Source organism: Parasteatoda tepidariorum, chromosome 6 (genome assembly GCF_982258835.1).
Source record: "Parasteatoda tepidariorum strain Cologne lab strain chromosome 6, Ptep-v5.0, whole genome shotgun sequence".
Taxonomy (NCBI): Eukaryota; Metazoa; Arthropoda; class Arachnida; order Araneae; family Theridiidae; genus Parasteatoda; species Parasteatoda tepidariorum.
The window spans coordinates 6,832,661-6,853,305 of NC_141760.1; the positions used below are offsets into that span (position 1 = coordinate 6,832,661).

The 20,645-nt window shown below is 33.1% G+C and overlaps 2 protein-coding genes across 2 annotated transcripts in view; both read left to right on the plus strand.

Moving 5' to 3' along the window:
- LOC107443821 (nucleolar protein 14 homolog) overlaps positions 1-8,935 on the plus strand; it is a 34,667-nt gene extending 25,732 nt beyond the window's left edge. The window contains exon 2 of the mRNA XM_087165359.1: positions 7,439-8,935. Coding sequence (XP_087021485.1) covers positions 7,455-8,918 — 1,464 coding nt within the window. The 5' untranslated portion in view covers positions 7,439-7,454 and the 3' untranslated portion in view covers positions 8,919-8,935. The remainder of the gene's footprint in view (positions 1-7,438) is intronic.
- A 6,207-nt stretch (positions 8,936-15,142) lies between these two features.
- Positions 15,143-19,545, plus strand: LOC122269877 (uncharacterized). The gene is made up of 3 exons (XM_087166570.1): positions 15,143-17,033; positions 17,592-18,723; positions 18,831-19,545. Exons 1-3 carry the CDS (start codon positions 15,143-15,145, stop codon positions 19,543-19,545), a joined length of 3,738 nt encoding a protein of 1,245 aa, XP_087022696.1.
- The last annotated feature ends 1,100 nt before the right edge of the window (positions 19,546-20,645 follow it).

Genomic DNA, 20,645 nt, shown 5'->3' on the forward strand with positions numbered 1-20,645 from the left:
TGATTCTTTATTAATGAAATACCTTAAGAACAATTTTTAGTTATTGATAAGTCAACAAATTTACATTCTTAAAAAAAATGGTTTCATTTCTTTTCTTCGAATTTAAAGCAGAAATAGTATTTTTTATTTATTTTATTCAAATTTGAAAAAGATCTAGTTCTAAACTGTATAAAATACCGTTTCAGGGTAAAAATTACTGTCCGCTGTTAAAAAAGTGTCTGCTTTGCGGAGAATGTACATAGTGCAGGGGTCGCATTCCCCCTAAAATTCTTAAAACTATGTGCAAACCCTAAAATTCCTAAAGATCTGATAAAATTTGGTTGGTGTTCCAAAAAAATAAGAGTTATAGGCTACATGTAAATAAAAAAACAATAATCTAAAATATTAGAATTTAATTACATTAATTAAAACTGTTTTAATTTTGCCACATGGGAATTCTGATCCTGAGAGAGGTTTTTCTATAAATAAAGCAATGCTTAGCGTGAGTTACCATGAAAATACTTCTATTATGTCTCTTAGGCTAATCAAAGATACCATTCGAAATTATGGAGGAGTGCTGAAGATCACCACAACACTATTGAGGGCAGTAAAAGAGTCTCACAAATCATATCATGAATATATTAGCAAAATGATCATAATTAATTTATTTTTCTCTAACTTCTAATATAAATTGCTGATTTGAAATCTAATAATATCACACAATAGTTTTTCTTAATAAGATAAGGTAAAGGGTATTAATAAAGTTATGATTAAAAAGGTAAAAATGAAATAAAAATCAAATAAAAAATTTATTTATTTTAGAGAGGAAGGCTCTTTTTTTAAAATATTACTATAGAATTTTAATTTATGGTAATTTTAATTAAAGATATGCAGATTATTTGTTCTGATTTTTCGAACTATTTTTTTTAATACTTTTATTGTTTATATAAACATCGCAGAGGATGAGAAAGGGAATTGTTTACAGCAGTGTTTCCCAACCTTTTTTGTACCATGCACCACCTAAGCCTTTCTAAAATTCTTATGACCCACTATGTAACATATACATAATTTTTAATACTAAGAAATCGAATTGCTCATTTAAGAAACTTAAGAAATTGTTAGCGAAACAAAGTAAGTAAATTTTCAGAACATATAATGAAAAACTAAAATTCAAATTCGAAATAATTTTAATAAAGATTTTTCTATAATAATTTAATATTTTAATTTAGTGAGATTCTTGCCCTTGATGCTTGCTGCACGTAGATTTCATCTTAGGTTCCAATTTGGTTAGCTTCAGTCTCAAGTCTCCCCGTTGTGTTATATCCAGACGATTTCTTTTTTTTTATCAATAAAATCATTTACAGCACTAAATCCACATTCAGCTAAATATGAAGATGGAATCAGTAACAATAGTTTTCTTGCACATTTGATTGAATTTGGGTATTTGTTTTCTGTTTCCTCACGAAGCCATGCCATCACTCCTTTCAAATTAAATAAAGTTTTAACTGACTCATCATTTTGCATTTCTGCAAGTTCTTCTTGATATATGAAACAAATCCACTAACATGGACTGCAACATCCATGTTGGAAAATAAATTTGTTTTAAATCAGAATATCTTTCTTTTAAATCAGCCGATAGAATTTTCAGATGATAGACAATAACAAGTAAAGCGGTATCATTTACTTCACATTTTTGGAGCCAATGAAACTGTTCAAAGTTTTTGTTGTTAATATATTACTGACATAACTAAATAAGGGTAATGAAGCCAAATATCTTGCTTCAACAAGAGTTTCGTTTGTTCCTTGAAGTTTCTTGTTTAATATATTCAGTTTTTCAAAGATATTGGCTAAATAACTGACAAATGCTTTACCATCGACCGTAAAGAGATACTTCATTTCAGGTTTGTCGCTTAAAAAATCCCTAAGTCACATAATATTTATTGACAGCAATTATTTAAAAATTTGCTTTTTTCTTTCGATTTTGTCACCGAAATCTTGCATTGCATTTAAATGGCCCAGAGCAAAAGGTTTAAACTCATGTCGAGTCCATTTTTGAATTGCCCCCCTTTACAATTAAATTGCCCCCCCCCCCGTGGGGCGTGGGTCCCACGTTGGGAAACACTGGTTTACAGTATATATGTAACTTTAGTTAGAAATATTTTTTTCATGATTTCCTTCAATTTTATCTGATATTAAATTTTGGAAACTTTTCTGTGTACTTTAATAGTACATATGTTATAATTTATAAAAATTATATTTTATATTTAATGAAAATTAAACTAACCAGGGTTATATTTAATTTATATATTGGTTCCTAAACATTGTTATTGGTTCGAAAATAGTTTATTATAATAATTAAAATATAACCCACGTATAATTTAAAAATTGGTATTCAGTATTATCCATTGACAAAATTAACCCAGTGTTATAATTTATATTATTATAATAAACAATTTTCGTAAATTATAACGTATATAAGTATCAAAGATATGAGAATATAAATTGTTTAAAGTATATACAATTTAAGACAGTGTTATTTTTGTTAATATTTAAGTTGATACAGTTTTTATATGGTATATTTTTACTTCATAAATGATTAAATCATTTTCTGTATACTTAATCTGATAAGGATAGGAAAGATATGAAATAGCGATAGTGAATTTTTTTTATACGTATATCGCTTATAATAATTTTAAGTTCGTAAAGTTTTAGTCAAATATTCCTTACTTTTTTATTTGGCGTTGCATTTTAATTTACGAATTGTTTTGGATTTAATAAAGAATATTTAATTTTTCCAAGTTGGTGTTAATTTATTTTTTCCCTTAATTTATTCTCACTTTTGCCTGTTCCTGAATTATGCACTTAATTTTTGATAGGTAATATGTAAAGTTGAAAATTCATTTCTACACTTTAGAGATTTCATTCTTAACTTAATAAATTTCAGAGCTTTATTTTATGGCTTGCAATTATTTATGATATGTATGGATGAATAAGAATAATCTTCTGTTATGTAATAAACTATACCGTGTGATCTGTTTTTATCCTAGCAAAATCATATATTTATATTACCCCTAAAATTTTTTGAAAAAAGGCTGATAATGGTTTATTAATAGAAAATTCCTGGGAAATTAGAAATATACTCTTATTGAAAGCTGTTTGTTTACTAGGAGTGTCCATAAAATGAGGTTTCACTGTATTTTGAGAGCGTAAGCTATGAACTCTATCAACTGTCATCTATCAAAAGGTATCAAATAGAATAGTGTCTTTTATACTAGTAAATTAGAATTTTACAGTTGTAATAGCTACGCTCTGAAACTGAATCGGCGTCTGTGTAATTTAGTTTCCTACTTTTGAACATAAAATAAATGTTTCTTAATTGTTCGAAAACATGATGTTAGATGAAGTTCTGACATTTTAAGAAGCATTTTTGTCGGCTTAAGATTAGTTTCTGAAATTTTATACAGAGTGCAGCACATATTATGCAATCTGTACAATCTGTTGGATTTTTATTTTTTCATAATGGCAACTATGAAAAGATAAAACTATACATTTTACACTTTTAACACAATTTGTAAATTGTCATTTTTTTTCAAACATTGGTGGCTGCTATTATTTACAAATATGAGAATCCTCTGCTTTTCCGCTATCTAATAATTTTTCCTCAACTTCTGATTTTTATCAGATTTCCGTTATAATATGACAAAAAATATAATTAGAACTTCTATTAATTTTAAACTTAATGAAATAAATTTTATGTTGTTCACTGAATTGTATAAATTGTGTCCTACTGAAACAAAGCCACTTTGATATTTAAGCATAACAACGAAAAGAATTTATATTAAAATTTATATGCATCAATATATTTACAAGGAATAACTTATATCTTGTCTCATCTAAGCAGGAAGGAAGTCGCGATAATGTCCCTTAATAGCCAAGGGCGCCGGCAGCGGGGTGCAAGGGGGTGCACTTGCACCCCCCTGGCTTTTTTTAAACAAAAGAGATACAGAAAAAAAATTTGGTTATAAAATTTTTTTTATTAAAAATATTTTTATTCAAGAACAAATAATTAAGTAATTATTGATACATAACAATTAAAAAATTGTATAATCAAGCAAGAATTGTAATCATCTTGTTAGCTGTCCAAATCTGTTTATAACTTTTTCAATGAATTCAGAGTCATCTTTTCTTATGCACACTGAGCATGCACAAACTACTTAATCTCTCGTGAAACATTGTAGACGGATTCCATATTTTGATGCGTCGCATTGTACTAAAAGTGGGTTCAATAGTGCACGTAGTCGCTAGAAGAGTTAGGCCTGCTTCCCCGCTACAGCTGGATAAAACGGTGTGGTCTCTATAACTAAATCGATGTATTCGAGGGATTCATAAGATATTGAAATAGATGAAAAAAATTAACAGATGGAGGCATATGTAATAACAAAACAAAATGTAACAGAATATTTTCACTTTTTTAGGGGGAAGGGTAGTTTGTTAGAGGGTTGCACCCCCTTTTATATTATTCTGCCGGCGCCCTTGTTAATAGCTGATACATAAACCGTATTTTTATGTTAAAAGCATGGTTGAGTTTGGGGACAATCAACTGAGTACGCAAGTTCACTTGTTCGTACATAGCATAACACGTCCAGTGTTGCACAACCATGCTTTTATATATATATATATATATATATATATATATATATATATATATATATATATATATATATATATATATATATATATATATATATATATATATATATATATATATATATATATATATATATATATATATTTAAAGTTTACTGTGTTGTGCCTTTTTCAAAAAGTATGATGAAATATTTATTTACTGTCGTTTACAAAGAAAATTGACTGTCGAATTTTGATTTTTTTTTCTTCACCTAGCAATACCACCACTTGCATGATAAAACCAGTGTAAGATTGTTTTTGATCACACATATCAAAGGCTTACTTTCTCCCCTTATTTCAATCGCCTAGGAATTCTCAGAATTGGTATTCTCAGCAATTTGGAACAACGTTGACATTACTGTGCTCTAGGAGTTAGTAATGCATCGTGGTCTATTGCAAGTAATCTAAACATGGGGGGTTTCATAAGAGTAGTAGTTTTATTTAGGTGAGACACTTCCCTCTTTTTTATTACATATTCGATATTTTTTTCCCTTTCCAGATCAGGTAGGGATACAGATTTTCATGTTCTAGGACTCACTGGTTTTTGTGCCTAACTTTCAATACTTTAATTAGTGCCGACAATTGTGTTACAAAATCTGATATGAAAATATACTTTCCCCAGGGAGAACACGGAAAATCTGGAATTGTCAGAATTTTATGTTGACTAAAAAACAGGGAATAGTCAGTAAAAATTGCAATAAAAAAATTATGACCTGGAAAATAACTTGTCAGTAACAGTTATTGACGCCGGTGGCTGGGTGGTAGCGCTTCCTGTGCCACAGGTCCTGGTTTCGATCCTCGGGCTGGGCAGGGTTGACTCAGCCTTTCATCAGTGGGTCGATGAATGAATACCAAGCATGCTTAGGAAGTAAACACTGGGGGTTCCGCGTTCGACTGACCACCTAACCAGAACATCTGCTACCGCACCTCAAAGTCAAGAAAACTGAGATGGGCACAGTAGGCCTTGGCCTTCTCTGGTCTGTCGCGCCATTGAGTTTAGTTTAGTAACCGTTATCAGTTATTGAGATTCTGGTTAAATAAGTTTAACATCTATTAAAAATACTTGATATGAAAATTTCACATTTTTGTGAAGCTTCTAAGCTTTGATCCTCATTCAGTGATATTTCTTCGCACTTAAGTTCAATAATGTCAGAAATGACCGGTGGTAGCGCTTCGCGCTCCTGTGTCACAGGTCCTGGGTTCGATCCTCGGGCTGGGCATGGTTGACTCGGCCTTTCATCCCTTCAGTGGGTAGATAAATGAGTACCAAGCCTGCTTGGGAACTAAACACTGGGGGTTCCGCGTTCGACTGACCATCTAACCGCAACATCTGCTCTTGCACCCCAGAGCCCAAGGTCAAGAAAACTGAGATGGGCACGGTAGGCCTTGGCCCTCTATGGGATGTCGCGCCACTGAGTTTAGTTTAATGTCAGAAATAATCAACATAAGTCTGCAAAGTTTTCTTAGTTTTCAAAATTCTTGAAACTTTCACCTTAAAAGACTGCCGTGAGGTGTTCTGGATTATTAAAGAGAAATTCATAGTTTCTTGAATTTGCAGTAACACGTCTTCATAGAGGTTACAACGTAGCATCTTTAAAGGTGCTTATTTTCGTTTTATAAAAGCCTTTGAGGGTGCTATTTTCATTGGGTGTTTTTAAAAAGTGTTTAATTTTCCCTTTCCGAAAATGAGATTTTTTTCTTTACCATGTCGAATTTCGCCACGTATGAGCTGGGCTTGGTGAGAGTAACACTCCTATTTTATAACTGGAATTATCATTTACTCTTGAATATTTTGACATGTTTGATTTTAATCCTCTGGATTCAGGGGTGGGGTCTGTCCAGACATTTTGTGAAAGGTCCGTTTTTGTAAAATTGTGAAAAAATTACTCGTAATTTGTGAATATAAAATAAACGTTAAGTCACATTCTTTCAACCGCGGTCCTGCTTTTGTGAATTTGTGCAGATGGGGTCCGTTATTCCAAAAAAAAAACTTTTTCAAGGAGTTTTTAAATTGTAAAGACATAACAAGATTATGCTCAACACTGTAAAATTATAATTTAAAAAATAAACAGCAATTGCTGCTACTAAATTAGAGATGCAACATACAAATATTTGGTATTAAGCCTATGCTACTAAACGCAGAATAATCATTTCGGACGAATAAAGGAAGAAGCGTCTGCCTTAGACAAAATTTAGTTCGTTTACATCTGTCTTTCCTCCCCCCCTCCTTCCTGGGAAGGGTTTATTCGATTAACAAATCAATAATGAAGATGCACAAATTTGCGAAGGGTCCGATTACAAGAAAAATTATTTTGTGAATGGTCCGTTTTTATGAAAAGATATTTTGTGAAGGGTCCGTTAACAGACCCAAATTTCTTTTAAACAGCCCCATTCCTCAGCTGAAAGTTCTAAATGCAAACAAATTATTAGAGGACAACTTCCTCACATCTTGTTCCTGCTACGATTTGCTTGCATTTTAAAAAATTTTCCACGTTTGATAATGTATGGCTTTAAGTTAACCCGAATAGTCTGAATTCACTTTCCTTGCACTTCAAATAACTATGTCAGTGAAAAAGGACTTGCCAGGAACATTCGCTCTTAAGATTGCACTTTATGTAGTTTAATTGGTTTCATTATAGCATAAAATCAAGATAGCTTTATATTAGTGGGACATGCCTTAGTTAGTATTTTATTCATTAGTATTAATTTTGTGTTGGAACGTTCTGTTTGTGTTTTATAAAATCAACTTCTAAAATAGTTTCCTTTTTTCCAGATTGCAGATCTTTTAAATGGGGAAAAGGAAAAGAATTTTTAGTACAATTAATCCTTTTGAGTTAAAGCACTCTAGAAAAAAATTTTTAGAAGGTCCTAGCTGTTCTCTCAACTATTTTCAAGATGATAGTGATTTGATATCAAATAAGACTGAGAAGAAGAAGAAGATTGATGCATATAAAATTGCCCTAGAATGTGTAAATAATGATTGGAGAAAAATTAAATACCGATGTGTGAGGAGTGAATCTGCTTCTGAGAGTAGCTCCAAGGACAGGTATGATGTAGCTAGAAATGTGTTGCAATTTGATAGAAAATATGTTCGAGCAACCGAAGACATTCAACAGTGGAAGATACTTAACAACATTAAAGATTTCAATTTAGATTACATTGTGAAGAATGTTTCTAACGATGAATTTATGAATGAAGTGCCACAGGATCTGCATTTATTAGCCACAAGAAACAATCTAGATACAGCACATAAATTTAGAAAGATGTTAAGTGATGAATATGATATATTTTCATATTTTAAAAAGAAAAACTTGAAGCGAAATTTTCCTAGAACCGAAACTGTTGTCCTCTTAAGCATAATTTGCCGAATTTATTCCACTGGTGTAACACAGCATCCAGTTGTGTTACCTGCAACGATATATATGTGCGACATATTGAGTGCAAACTTTTATCAGTCTTATAGTAACATCACTATTAGGCTTTACGTTTGCGAATTATTAAAGAATTGCATCTCTGAGTCAAGAAAATTTATCCCAGAATGTATTCAGTTTTTGAAAAATGTTTTTGTCTTAGCCTTGGCAAAAAACATAAAATCTCAGAAGTTTCATCTGATGATTGCCGAAAAAGTTTCAGTTGAAGAAATTCCAACCTTGCAATTGTTTCCAAAAGATAAAAAATTGACTGCACTGAACAAAAAAGTTGGTATAATTTTCGCGGCCGCTAATCTGACATTTTGTTTTGCTACCCTGTACAAGGAATACCCTTCATGCAAATTTGCATTCCAGCCAATATTAGACACCCTCATCCAGCTTCCTGTTCATCTTTATCCTGTAGAAATGGAGACGCTGATTAGGAGACTCATTGAATTTCTAGAGCGAGAGACTCCTCCCTTTCGCCATCTTACACAGACGACTAAACCGAAATCCTTAAAGATCTTGGAACCGGTGTTTGAGTGTCAATACGAGTCTCTTGAGAATTATGAACGGCAACAAAAAAATCTAAATATCAAAGACAATAAGAACAAGGTAAAACTCAGCAAAGAGTGTGAAAAGTTAAAAAGAGTGAAACAGAAAATCAGAAAAGAAGAGAGGAGTCTTCTGAAGGAAATCAGAAAATCTGCTAAGGCCGCTGCAGCTGTTAAGTTAGAAGAAAAGCTGACATTGGATGCAGAAAGGGTAAAAAAGACAGCAAAAATATATAATGAACTTGCAGTGCAAGAACATGAGTTTAAAAAAATGATAAAAAAGAAATAAAAGTTTTTTTTCTTTCATGAATTGAGATCTTTTTTTTAATATGATTTAATAGCTAATTTGACTTGAAAGGGCTATGTAAATTTGTAAGTCAGACATTCAGTTTGAAAGCGAATCAGTTAAACAGCTTTCTGGTGTTACCCAGAAAATGTGCACTATGGGTGGTTTTTTTAATTTTTTTTTTTTATGTCAAGGTTCCCACGGTACTTGAAAGTCTTTGAATTTTGTTGAAAAAATCAGAGCCCTGAAAATTCCTTGAATTCTGCCATAGGGTACTTGAAAGTATTTGATTTTTTAGGAATTAAAATAATATTAATCTTTCTTACAAATAAACAGTCAAAAAATTCATAAATAAATTCAAAGGAAAATTATACAAATTCTGATAAATGCAATCTTTAATGTTTGGAGTGAAAAGGCGTTAAATAAGATGCAAAACTTTTCTCTCCTAGAATTTTCACACCAGATTACTGTTCATCTCTGTTTTGTTTTGAAAGCTGAAATTTATAGCAAATTTTAGATTCCGTAATCATAGTTTTCGAATGATATATAGTGTTTAATCGATTTAGAAATATGTTCAATGTGTTAACTTCATTATTACGACAGCAAGGGTCTGTGCAGGCCGAATTTACTATTGTTTAGCGGTACCTTCACAAATTCAACAGAAGGAAAAACGGTAGTTTCATAAAATACTTTCTATTAAAATTTTATCTTTGTATCCCTTAAACGATCATTTTATTTTTGTTTAAAAAACGATAAATCCATATTTTTGTGTTGATTTTTTATTAATAATTTTTCACAAATTATGTCTAAATTTTCACAAAATAGGTACCTCTCTGAAAAACCTAGACAGACCCCTGGACAGGTTAATATTGTTAACCTATTTGTAATTTATGTACGAAGGATAATTTATTTATAATCAAACCTTTACATTTAGTATTTTCGGCTAATAAATAGAATTTAAATCTACAGGTTTCGTTGATTATGAATAAACATTGTGATTTACATAAAACTGATTCTTGGTTTATGGATCGGAATTCATATAAAATGTTCTACGAATTGTGATTTAAATGAAAGTGATAAATGAATCACACATATGGAATATTATTTTAAAGTGATTTGCAAATTACTCATCTAAAAAAAAGAAAACTAAACTCAGTGGCGCGACAGCCCATAGAGGGCCAATGCCTTTTATCGACCCACTGAAGGGATGAAAGGCTAAGTCAACCTTGCCCGGCCCGAGGATCGAACCCAGGACCTGTGGCACTGGGTCGCGAAGCACTGCCACGCAGCCACCGGGCGTCACAAATTACTCAATAGGATTCGTATTAAGGTATTGTATAAATCATACATCATGGTTCACATTAAAGTGATTTAAATTAGTTATTTCTGAATCATATAACATGATACGTATTTAAGTAATTTCAGAATCATGCCTTACAATTCTCATTCTAGTAGTTTACAAATCACACATTGCGATTCACAAGAGAGATTTAAAAATTACAACTTACAATTCTCATCAAAATGATTTAAGAATCGCAAATAGCTGTTCTATATTAAGCGCCTTTTGAATTGCAATTTGCATCATAGACCACTATTCGCTTAAGGCGACTGCCTGGGTACGATGAAATTTTTTTTAAAAATTGAATTTTTTTTTGAAACCTATGTGTTATTGGTTCATGTGTGACATAAAATGATATAAACAAGAAATATTTTTGAATATCGCATAGTTTTTAAAATATTTGAAAAATTAAGCCTAAAATGAGCGAAATTTAGAGCTTACGCCAGACACTATACACTTAATTTAAATGAATAAAATACAATTTCTATTTCTGTACAGATTATTTTGACCCTTATGTTCTGAACTAAAGGTTTATGAAAATTTTAAAAATTACCCAAATTAAGCGCTAAAATCTAGAAAAACAGCATTTTTTGCAATAGTTTTTTATGTTTATATACCTGTAACATGACCAAATATTTAAATTGAAACTTAGTTTTAGTTCAAAACACAGTATATATAGTTTATAACATTGTTACCAAATTTCATAAGAAAACTTCCATTAGTTTTGAAGTATGAGTGTCTGGCGTGAATCAAAATATTGAAAAATACAGTTTTTCAGAAAACGCTTTTAAAGATTTACTTAAGCAAACATAGTTACATAGACTTATTCAACCAGCTTTAATTTAATAATATTTGTAGTTCAGCCCTTTATGTAGCTCTTGCTTTTTACAGTTTGCATTTTAATTCATTATCTTTTTTTTTATGACCAATTTTCTACTGAGCGACAAACAGTAACTCGAGTGCGCGATTTTCTTTTTGTCAAAATGTTAGTTATGTATGCAATAATTCGCAGCAATTTACCACCAAACACCTTCTAAAACAGTTTTAGGTTGTTAGAATCAATTGGCAAACAATACCCAAGTCATTTTAGAATGTAGTATAGTTAAATATTTATATTTTTTCATAAAACCGGCAAAAATGACGCGTTAATTTTCGCTGTATTTTGTATACACAACTACATGATTAAAAATATTAACTTAATCATGTAGTTGTGTACTACACACTATATACACTGTTTTGACTTTTAATTATAATTTCAATAACAGATGGAGCCACTGGTACTGTTAATCAAGAAAGATTTGTTTTGTTTTTTTTCTTCCCTTTTTTTTCAGTTTAGATTTATTCATTATGTTGGTAAGATGAGTAATATTTTATGTTTTGGCATTATGGCCATTGAAATTTCAATTACTCATTTATAATTCAATTAAAAATATTTCAATGTTATCTACAAATCATGCTCTGTTAAATCAATCAAAGAAATAAATTAAATGTCCGGTAAGATTTTGAATATTCTTTGTTGTGCTAAGTTGTCATTATTGCCATTTTCCCAAATTGTATTAGTTTCTATCATTTTAATGACATTCTATTTAAATTTATGATTTTTCCATTATATAAGTTCATGATTTATTTAAGATTCATTCCATTTTTTGGTCCTTCGAGACCGGAGTGAAAAATCTGAGCTATTGTTTATAATTTAGTTTCGATTTCAATTAAGAGAGCTAGATAAAAGTATTTTATATTGCTCTAGTTCAGGGATGGGCAAACTTTTTTGGTCGAGGGCCAAAAATCAAGAAAAAATTTTTTTGGTGGGCCAAGTAAGATCTTCAAAATTTAAGAAAGAAAAAAAAGCGATATACAAGTTTTAATTTAAATATTTAGTGGGATGAAGGAAATTGCGATTTCAATTCTAAAAGTTCCTTATATTAAGGTTCGAAGTGAGATGTGCTTATTTTAAGGAACAAGGCTAAATCCTTTTCTGTTAGTCTACTTCTGAAATAATTTTTTCTAAGGTTCATAATTGAAAACTCTTGTTCACGTATATAAGATTAAGCTAACATAGCACTGATTTTCTGGGCGTGAAATTTTAAATTTTGGAAACTAGCTTTTGGTAATGATTTGTCAAACTTAGGCATATTTAGAAACAACTGCTTCAGATGATTGTTAGATTGTCCGCTCTTTGGAGCGTAAAATGCGCAGTCTGCCAAATGTGAAGTACAATTTACCTATATTAGATTCCATAAGTCAGCTCCTCGAGAAAGACAAACGCTAGTTGGAGCCAATCTACGGCCATTCTATAAAGAACTTCTGCTTTCAGCATTTTACCAATAGAAGCTGTCTGTGCTAACTATATCCTTCAATTTATGTTTTGTAGAACAAAAATAGAGAAAGTAAAAATGTCATCAGTACTTTGTTAAAAAAGGAAAAACAGAAATAATTTTAAACATAGTCGACAATAAAATGGATGTATATTGTTTATATTTGCCGCTGATCGGCAAATAAAAATTCTATCCGCGGGCCGGATAAAATCCTCCGGCGGGCCACAGTTGGCCCGCGGGCCGTAGTTTCCCCATCCCTGCTCTAGTTAATGCTGTTTTTTGTTTTTATTTTTCGGTCCGTCGATAAATCTTTGATCTTAAATCTTGTATTTTGTAATTATAATGGAAACTTTAAAGAAAAGACGTAGTATTTTGAAAGGTAAAGTAACGCGTATAAACAATATTCTGAAACCGAAATTTGTGTCTGGGGAAATAGAAAGAGCGGAAATTAGATGTTTTTTCGGCTCAAATGAATGAAATATGGGTGGAGCTTAATGAGTTTCATACGGAAATTATCGTTTCTTGCAAGAATGAGGAAGAGGCAAGCAATATGAAAGAATTTGATGATTTGGCATCTAATATTGATACGTTGCGAATTAATATTGCACGGGAAATGTCGGAATTGAAATCAAAAGTAAACAATACTAATAATGGCGGCGTTTCTCTAGATGATTCGAAACCGAAACTAAATGAATCTTGTTTAAAGTTGCCCAAATTCGAGTTACCGAGTTTTTATGGAGATTTCAATAATTGGATGTCATTTAAAGAATTATTTTTGAGCTCCATAGATAAAAATCCAGAACTTCAAAAGTTTCAATATTTGTTTGCTAGTTTAAAGGGTACTGCACACAAGCTTATTTCCGGATTTTCGCTCACAGATGAAAATTATAAGCATGCTTGGCAGACTCTTGTTGCGAGATATGATAATAAACGTGAATTAGCTTTCGCTCAAATTTCAAAACTACACTGGTTATCATAAATTAAGGAAAAATCACAAAAATAGCGATAACTCTTTCAAAAGTAAGCCAAACCGTGCAAAATTTGCATATGTTGTCCACTAAGAGTAGCTGAGTAAAATTGCAATATGCAAATTAGTGGCGCTGCACTCGGCTTACGTCATCTGCCTGGAGCATAAAAGTCCAAGTTTGAGAGAAAGCACACAAATTTTACTGTGATTGCGACATTGAAAATCTGAGATAGCCAATTCGTAATAATGACCTCTAGGCATCATTTGCCTGAAGAACTACGATGGAGAGCCATCGGGAGACTAGAGGCAGGGCAGAGTCAATCAGAAGTGGCCAGATGGCTAAATGTGAGTCCATCTGTGGTTCATAGACTTTGGAGGCAATTTCAAACCACAGATTCGGCATCTAGGAGGTTCAGTCAAGGACGGCCAACTGTTACGACCAGTGCCGATGACCGATATTTGACATTAAGTGCACGCAGGAATAGAACCGCTACTCCGACACATCTTAGATCCTCTCTTGCTGCAGCCACCGGAAGGTTGGTGTCAACGTCAACTGTGCGCAGAAGGCTCCACGAAGGTGGTCTGTATGCGAGACGACCAGCCATTTGCGTGCCGCTCACATCACGCCATAGGAGAGACCGTTTGCAGTGGGCCCGACAACATGTCCACTGGACGTCAGATCAATGGAGGCCTGTTCTCTTTACGGATGAGTCCAGGTTTAGTCTAGAAAGTGACAGTAGACGTTATTTGATATGGAGAGAACCTGGGACCCGTTATCATCCATCAAACATCCGTGAAAGAGATGCATACGGAAGAGGCAGTGTCTGTGTTTGGGGAGGCATATCCTTAGGAGGGCGCACATACCTCCATGTCTTTCCAAGGGGAACCGTGAATGCTCAGGTTTATCGAGACAACATCCTTGATGCTTATGTGCGCCCATATGCCGGGGCAATTGGTGATTGCTTCCTGTTACAGGACGATAATGCAAGACCACACAGAGCTCGCATTGTTGATGATTATCTTCAACAGGAAACAATTACTCGCATGGAGTGGCCAGCTCGATCCCCGGACTTGAATCCTATCGAGCACGTTTGGGATGCTCTAGGGAGGCGTGTATCTGCCATCAATCCGCCCCCTCAGACCCTTGCCACGCTTGCAACTGCTTTACAAGAGCAATGGCTCTCACTTCCTATTGAACTGATAGACCGCATAATTGAAAGCATCACACATCGCTGTTTGTGCTGTATTGCTTCTAGAGGCAATCATATTCCATATTAAAGGTACTTTTTCTATTGCAAACCGATACTTCCAATTTGTTTATTTTATACATGTGCTAATTTCTATACTACTATTAATGTCTGATAATTTCTTTTTATGTTGTTTAATACCTTACTATGTGTTGTATATTGTGGGTAAGTTTCATAAAATTCCATGTGTAATTTCTTGAGTTATCGCGATTTTTGTGAATTTTCCTTAATTTATGATAACCAGTGTATTTAATCTAAAGGCAATTAAATCTAATTCTGCGGCTTCGATATTTGAAATTTTAGATACATGTAATGAAGTTATTCGAATTCTTTCAACTTTAAAGTTAGAAGTTAATCCTATGGTAGATGTTATTTTAATATATTTTATTTTGGGAAAACTAGATGATACACTAAGGCAAAGATGGGAATTATCTTTAACTAATCAAGATATTCCAACATTTTTAGAATTGGCTAAATTTCTTGAGCAACAAGCAAAAAGTATTTCAAATCAAACAGAATGCAAGCCAAGGGTTCTTCCTAAAAAGGCAATTGTAAATAATGTGGTTGTAAACAAAACCGAAAATTTATGCAATATTTGTAATGAAAGTCATTCGATTGTTAATTGTCCCATGTATAATAAGATGTCTGTTGATGACAGGTGGAAGGTAATTAAATCTAACCGGCTGTGTATAAATTGTTTAAGAAAATTTCACATGGCATATAAATGTCGTTTTACTAACACCTGTAAGGCATGTCATAGAAAACATCATACTTCATTGCATAGATTTTATTCTAATTCTGAAGAACCTAATGTAAGCAATACAGTTTGCTATTCTTATTCAAATTTAGATAATGCCAATTCTGAAAATGTTTCTACAGTGAGGGAAAACATTCAACTTAGCACAACTTATCTAAATTCTAATAGTGTAGATAGTAATACTTTATTATCAACAGCTTTAATAAAGGTTAAAAATGCTAAGGGACATTTCGTTAATTGCCGAGCGCTGATTGACAACGACAGTCAGAAATCTCTAGTGAGCAAAAACTGTGTTAAAAGACTGCAGTTATCAAAGACTGTTACAAATCATTCGATTTCAGGAATTAATAATACGCTAGTAAAGTCTTCTTTATCTGAAGTATCTTTGGTCTTTTCTCCACATTTTAATGAGAAATTTTTTTGCTGTAAAGCCTTGATTGTAGACTGCATAACAAGTGATTTACCGAATTTCACATTTTCTTCATGCAACTGGCCACACCTGCATGGTCTAATGCTTGCAGATCCAACATTTCATGCAACTGGTCCAATAGACATTCTGTTAGGAGCCGACTTATACGCTGACTTGCTAATTGGAGAACAAATTTTAGGGAAGAAGGGTACTGCAGCTGCACTCAATTCTCATCTAGGCTGGCTATTATCGGGAAGAGTGTTCTCAAACTCCAATAAGGAAAACTCCTTTGTGAACTGTCATCTTACCTCATCGTTGGATTGTCAATTGGCTAAATTCTGGGAGCTCGAATCTTTACCTCAAGCTGAACTGAAATCAAAGAATGATTCAGATTGTGAAGCATTTTACGAAAAAACGGTTGCTAGAGATCCATCTGGACGTTATATTGTGAGAATACCTTTCAAACATTCTATAGAATTTGGTGACTCAGCTACTCAAGCAAGTAAAAGATTCAACTACATTGAAAGAAAACTAAGTAAGAATAATGAACTTGAGCATCAGTACACAACTTTCATGTCGGAATATCTTCAACTAGGTCATATGGAAAGGGTTCCTTCCGACGAACTGATTAAGGAATCAACATTTTATCTACCTCATCATTTCGTTATTAAAGAAGACAGCAACACAACCAAACTAAGAGTGGTCTTCGATGCGTCAGCTAAGGATTCTTCAGGGAATTCTCTCAACAATGCATTGCATGCAGGTCCTCGTTTGCAGCCCGAATTATTTTCTCTATTACTAAAATTTAGAACTTTCAAAGTTGCATTTACTGCTGACATCGAGAAAATGTTTCGCCAAATTCGTATTCATGAAGAGGATGCTGATTACCAACGAATACTCTGGAGGTTCAAACCTGATGAAGAAATCCAGATATACAGATTATTAACTGTCACCTATGGGACAGCCTGTGCTCCCTATCTTGCTGTAAAAACACTTCAACAACTCGCTAAGGACGAAGAGAAAGCTTTTCCTGATGCTTCAAGAGTTCTTAAAGAAGAATTTTATGTTGATGATCTGTTATCAGGTACAGATTCCATCCCCAAAGCCAAAAATCTAGTTTCAAACTTAAAATCACTTTTGCAACGAGGAGGTTTCAATCTCAGAAAATGATCGTCTAATTGTTCAGAGGTTCTATCAGATCTTTCCAAAGACTCTCTCTCACAGCAGCACAATGTTACTATAGAAGAAAATCAATGTCAGAAGGTCTTAGGACTGTATTGGAATACACAGCAAGATACTTTTCAGGTGAACATTTCATTTCCAGAGATAGTTACCTCAAAAAGAGAACTGCTTTCTCTCATAGCTAGGATTTTTGATCCCCTGGGCTTTCTTTCACCTGCCACAATCATCTTAAAAATTTTGATGCAAAGCCTATGGAAAAATAAATTAACTTGGGACGAACCTTTAACCGAAGAGCTCTTATGTGTCTGGAAAACCTTCCAGGCTGAAAAACAGGCTTTAAAGGAAATAGCAATTCAAAGAAGACTGGTGTCTGTAAATAATTTAATCATTGGTGCCCAGTTACACGGATTTTGCGACGCCTCACTCAAAGCATATTCAGCTGTTTTTTATTTGAAACTAGTGGATAACGAAAACAGAGCTTCAGTGGCAGCAAAAACCAGGGTCGCCCCTTTGAAAACAGTATCATTACCTCGCCTCGAACTGTGTGCAGCTCATTTGCTAGCAAAATTGTATAGTAATCTTCAAATTTCGATAGATCAAATTTGGAAGCAAGTGTTCTTATGGTCGGATTCAGAAATCGTTCTGAGTTGGATTCGATCAGACTCTTTAAAGGATCAGTTCGTAAAAAATAGAGTTGCAGCCATAACATCACTTACTAATATTGGCGACTGGAACCATGTGACTGGAGTTACCAATCCTGCCGACTGCGCCTCTCGAGGAATTTTTCCAAAGAAGCTTAAGGACTTGGAACTTTGGTGGCAGGGCCCGGAGTGGCTATCTAATGCAAATTCAGCATTCACCGAAGAGGTTAAACCAAACTCTGTTCACACTTCCAACCCTGACACTTTAATACATGCCTCAGCAGTTGAAAGTAATCTGATGCAAGAGTTAACTCAAAAATATTCATCATTCAGCAAATTAATAAGAGTGATTGCTTGGTGCAAAAGATTCGTGTTCAACTCGAGAAATTCAGAAAATCGGATAAACGGTTGCCTTGAAGTTTGTGAACTGGATAATGCTCTTATCGCAATTATTAAAGAAATTCAAAGGGTGGAATTCAGTGCTGAAATTAAGTCAATCAAAAATAAAGGCTGTGTTCCAAGAAACTCTAAAATAATAACCCTTTCACCTTTTCTAGATTCTGACAAGGTCTTAAGAATTGGTGGGAGACTCAAAAATTCAAATCTGTCACTGTCGGCTAAACATCCTTTTCTTTTGCCGAAAAGTCATCATTTTGTCACGCTTATTATAGAATATTATCATAAGCTTTCGTTACATTCTGGCATTTCTGTAGTTTTATCTTTAATTCGGCAAAAATTTTGGTTTCCAGCTGGGAGAAACACAGTAAGAAAGATCCTCAGAGGCTGTATAACTTGTTTAAAGGTAAATGCTGTTTCTTCAAGCCAGCTCATGGCCGATTTGCCTCGTGATCGAGTTATTCCATCTAAACCTTTCCAACGTGTTGGGTTGGACTTTGCAGGTCCAATTTCAACCAAACCAAATTTACCAAGATCTAAAGTCACCTTAAAGTCGTACATTGCACTTTTCATTTGTTTTGCTACGAAGGCTGTCCACTTGGAACTTGTCTCTGATTGTCAACAGAAACCTTCCTAGCATCCTTTCGTCGATTTATTGCTAGACGAGGGTTGCCATCTGATGTATACAGTGATAATGCCACAAATTTTAAAGGAGCCAGTAACTATTTGAAGTCTCTGTACAAAATTGTTCGAGACAATTCAGTTCAAGATTTTTCCAGCAATCTTCAAATCTCTTGGCACTTTATTCCTCCTGCAACACCTCATCTTGGCGGACTCTGGGAGTCTAATGTTAAATCAACCAAGAGACACCTGCTAAAAGTATGCGGCTCAGCTATACTAAATTTCGAAGAACTGGCTACGCTCTTGTGCCAAATTGAGGCTTGCCTCAATTCTCGACCGTCATGTCCCTTAACCTCAGAAATAAGTGATCTAGAGGCTCTTACCCCTGGACATTTTATTGTGGGTGCTCCACTTCTTTCATTGCCTGAGAGAGACTCATCACCATCCATGTGTCTCAAGTCTAGATGGTCTTTAATTCAAAAACTTCGTGCTCAATTTTGGAACAAATGGAGTAAAGATTATCTCCAAACTCTACAAGCAAAGTCTAAATGGACTGCTTCTGGCTCACAGTTTTATATTGGAGACTTAGTTCTTCTCAAAAATGACAATGTTTCACCCCCATTGAAGTGGACTCTTGCACGAGTTGTGCAAGTATTTCCAGGACGAGATGGTATAGTTAGAGTTCTTAAACTGAAAACAGCTCATGGAGAGTTCACCAGATCTGTTTGTAAGGTATGCCCATTCATTAAGAAATGACATATCCACCTCCTTGGGTGGCAGGATGTTTTGACTTTTAATTATAATTTCAATAACAGATGGAGCCACTGGTACTGTTAATCAAGAAAGATTTGTTTTTTTTTTTTCTTCCCTTTTTTTTCAGTTTCAGTTTAGATTTATTCATTATGTTGGTAAGATGAGTAATATTTTATATTTTGGCATTATGGCCATTGAAATTTCAATTACTCATTTATAATTCAATTAAAAATATTTCAATGTTATCTACAAATCATGCTCTGTTAAATCAATCAAAGAAATAAATTAAATGTCCGGTAAGATTTTGAATATTCTTTGTTGTGCTAAGTTGTCATTATTGCCATTTTCCCACATTGTATTAGTTTCTATCATTTTAATGACATTCTATTTAAATTTATGATTTTTCCATTATATAAGTTTATGATTTATTTAGGATTCATTCCATACACTATAATACTACACACTATTATTATTTTTAACTTTATTTCAAACAAAAACTGTATTATTTTAAAATAAACATTATAAGATATGCCTTTCTTATGAAAACACAAAATTTCACAGTACATAATTTTGAAAAAAGATTTACTATGTTAGCATATTTGTTTACTATAACTAAACAATGTAATAAAAGTACTTAAATAACAACTGAAACTATCGTCAATTCAATATTAAAGCTTTTTTTAATAAGAACGTGGAAAGAACCATTCAATTGGGTATAATATAGCTTACGTCACAGGTTGTGCTGTTCCTACTAAATTTAACCCATGAACGGCATTTTCTGCGAGCCTAACTTCAAGCCACAAATAAACAAACGAAGTGTTCGATCGTTTAAATAGCTGCTCGCCAGATTTTATTGCATTATAAAGAAAAGTTATTGAAACTAAATACAACTAAATAAACAACAACAACTAAATCAAATAACAACAACTACTAATAACAATAACTAAATAAACAACAACTAAATTCCATTCGTTTAGCATTGCGTCATATGTTGTTCCTACTAAATCGAAGTAGTTGTGTTTTTTTCATATTATACCCAATTTACAATTAGCAATTTAAAGTTAAAAAGTTTATACGTAATTTGTTGCCAGATGCGTTTAATT

Bases quoted from the DNA above. Each gene is read 5' to 3' on its own strand.
- LOC122269877 (XM_087166570.1), top strand. From the start codon at position 15,143: ATGGTAGATGTTATTTTAATATATTTTATTTTGGGAAAACTAGATGAT. The intron at 17,034-17,591 runs GTACAGATTCCA...ATTTGAAACTAG, and splicing joins TGTTGATGATCTGTTATCAG to TGGATAACGAAAACAGAGCT. The intron at 18,724-18,830 runs GTACATTGCACT...ATTTATTGCTAG, and splicing joins TCTAAAGTCACCTTAAAGTC to ACGAGGGTTGCCATCTGATG.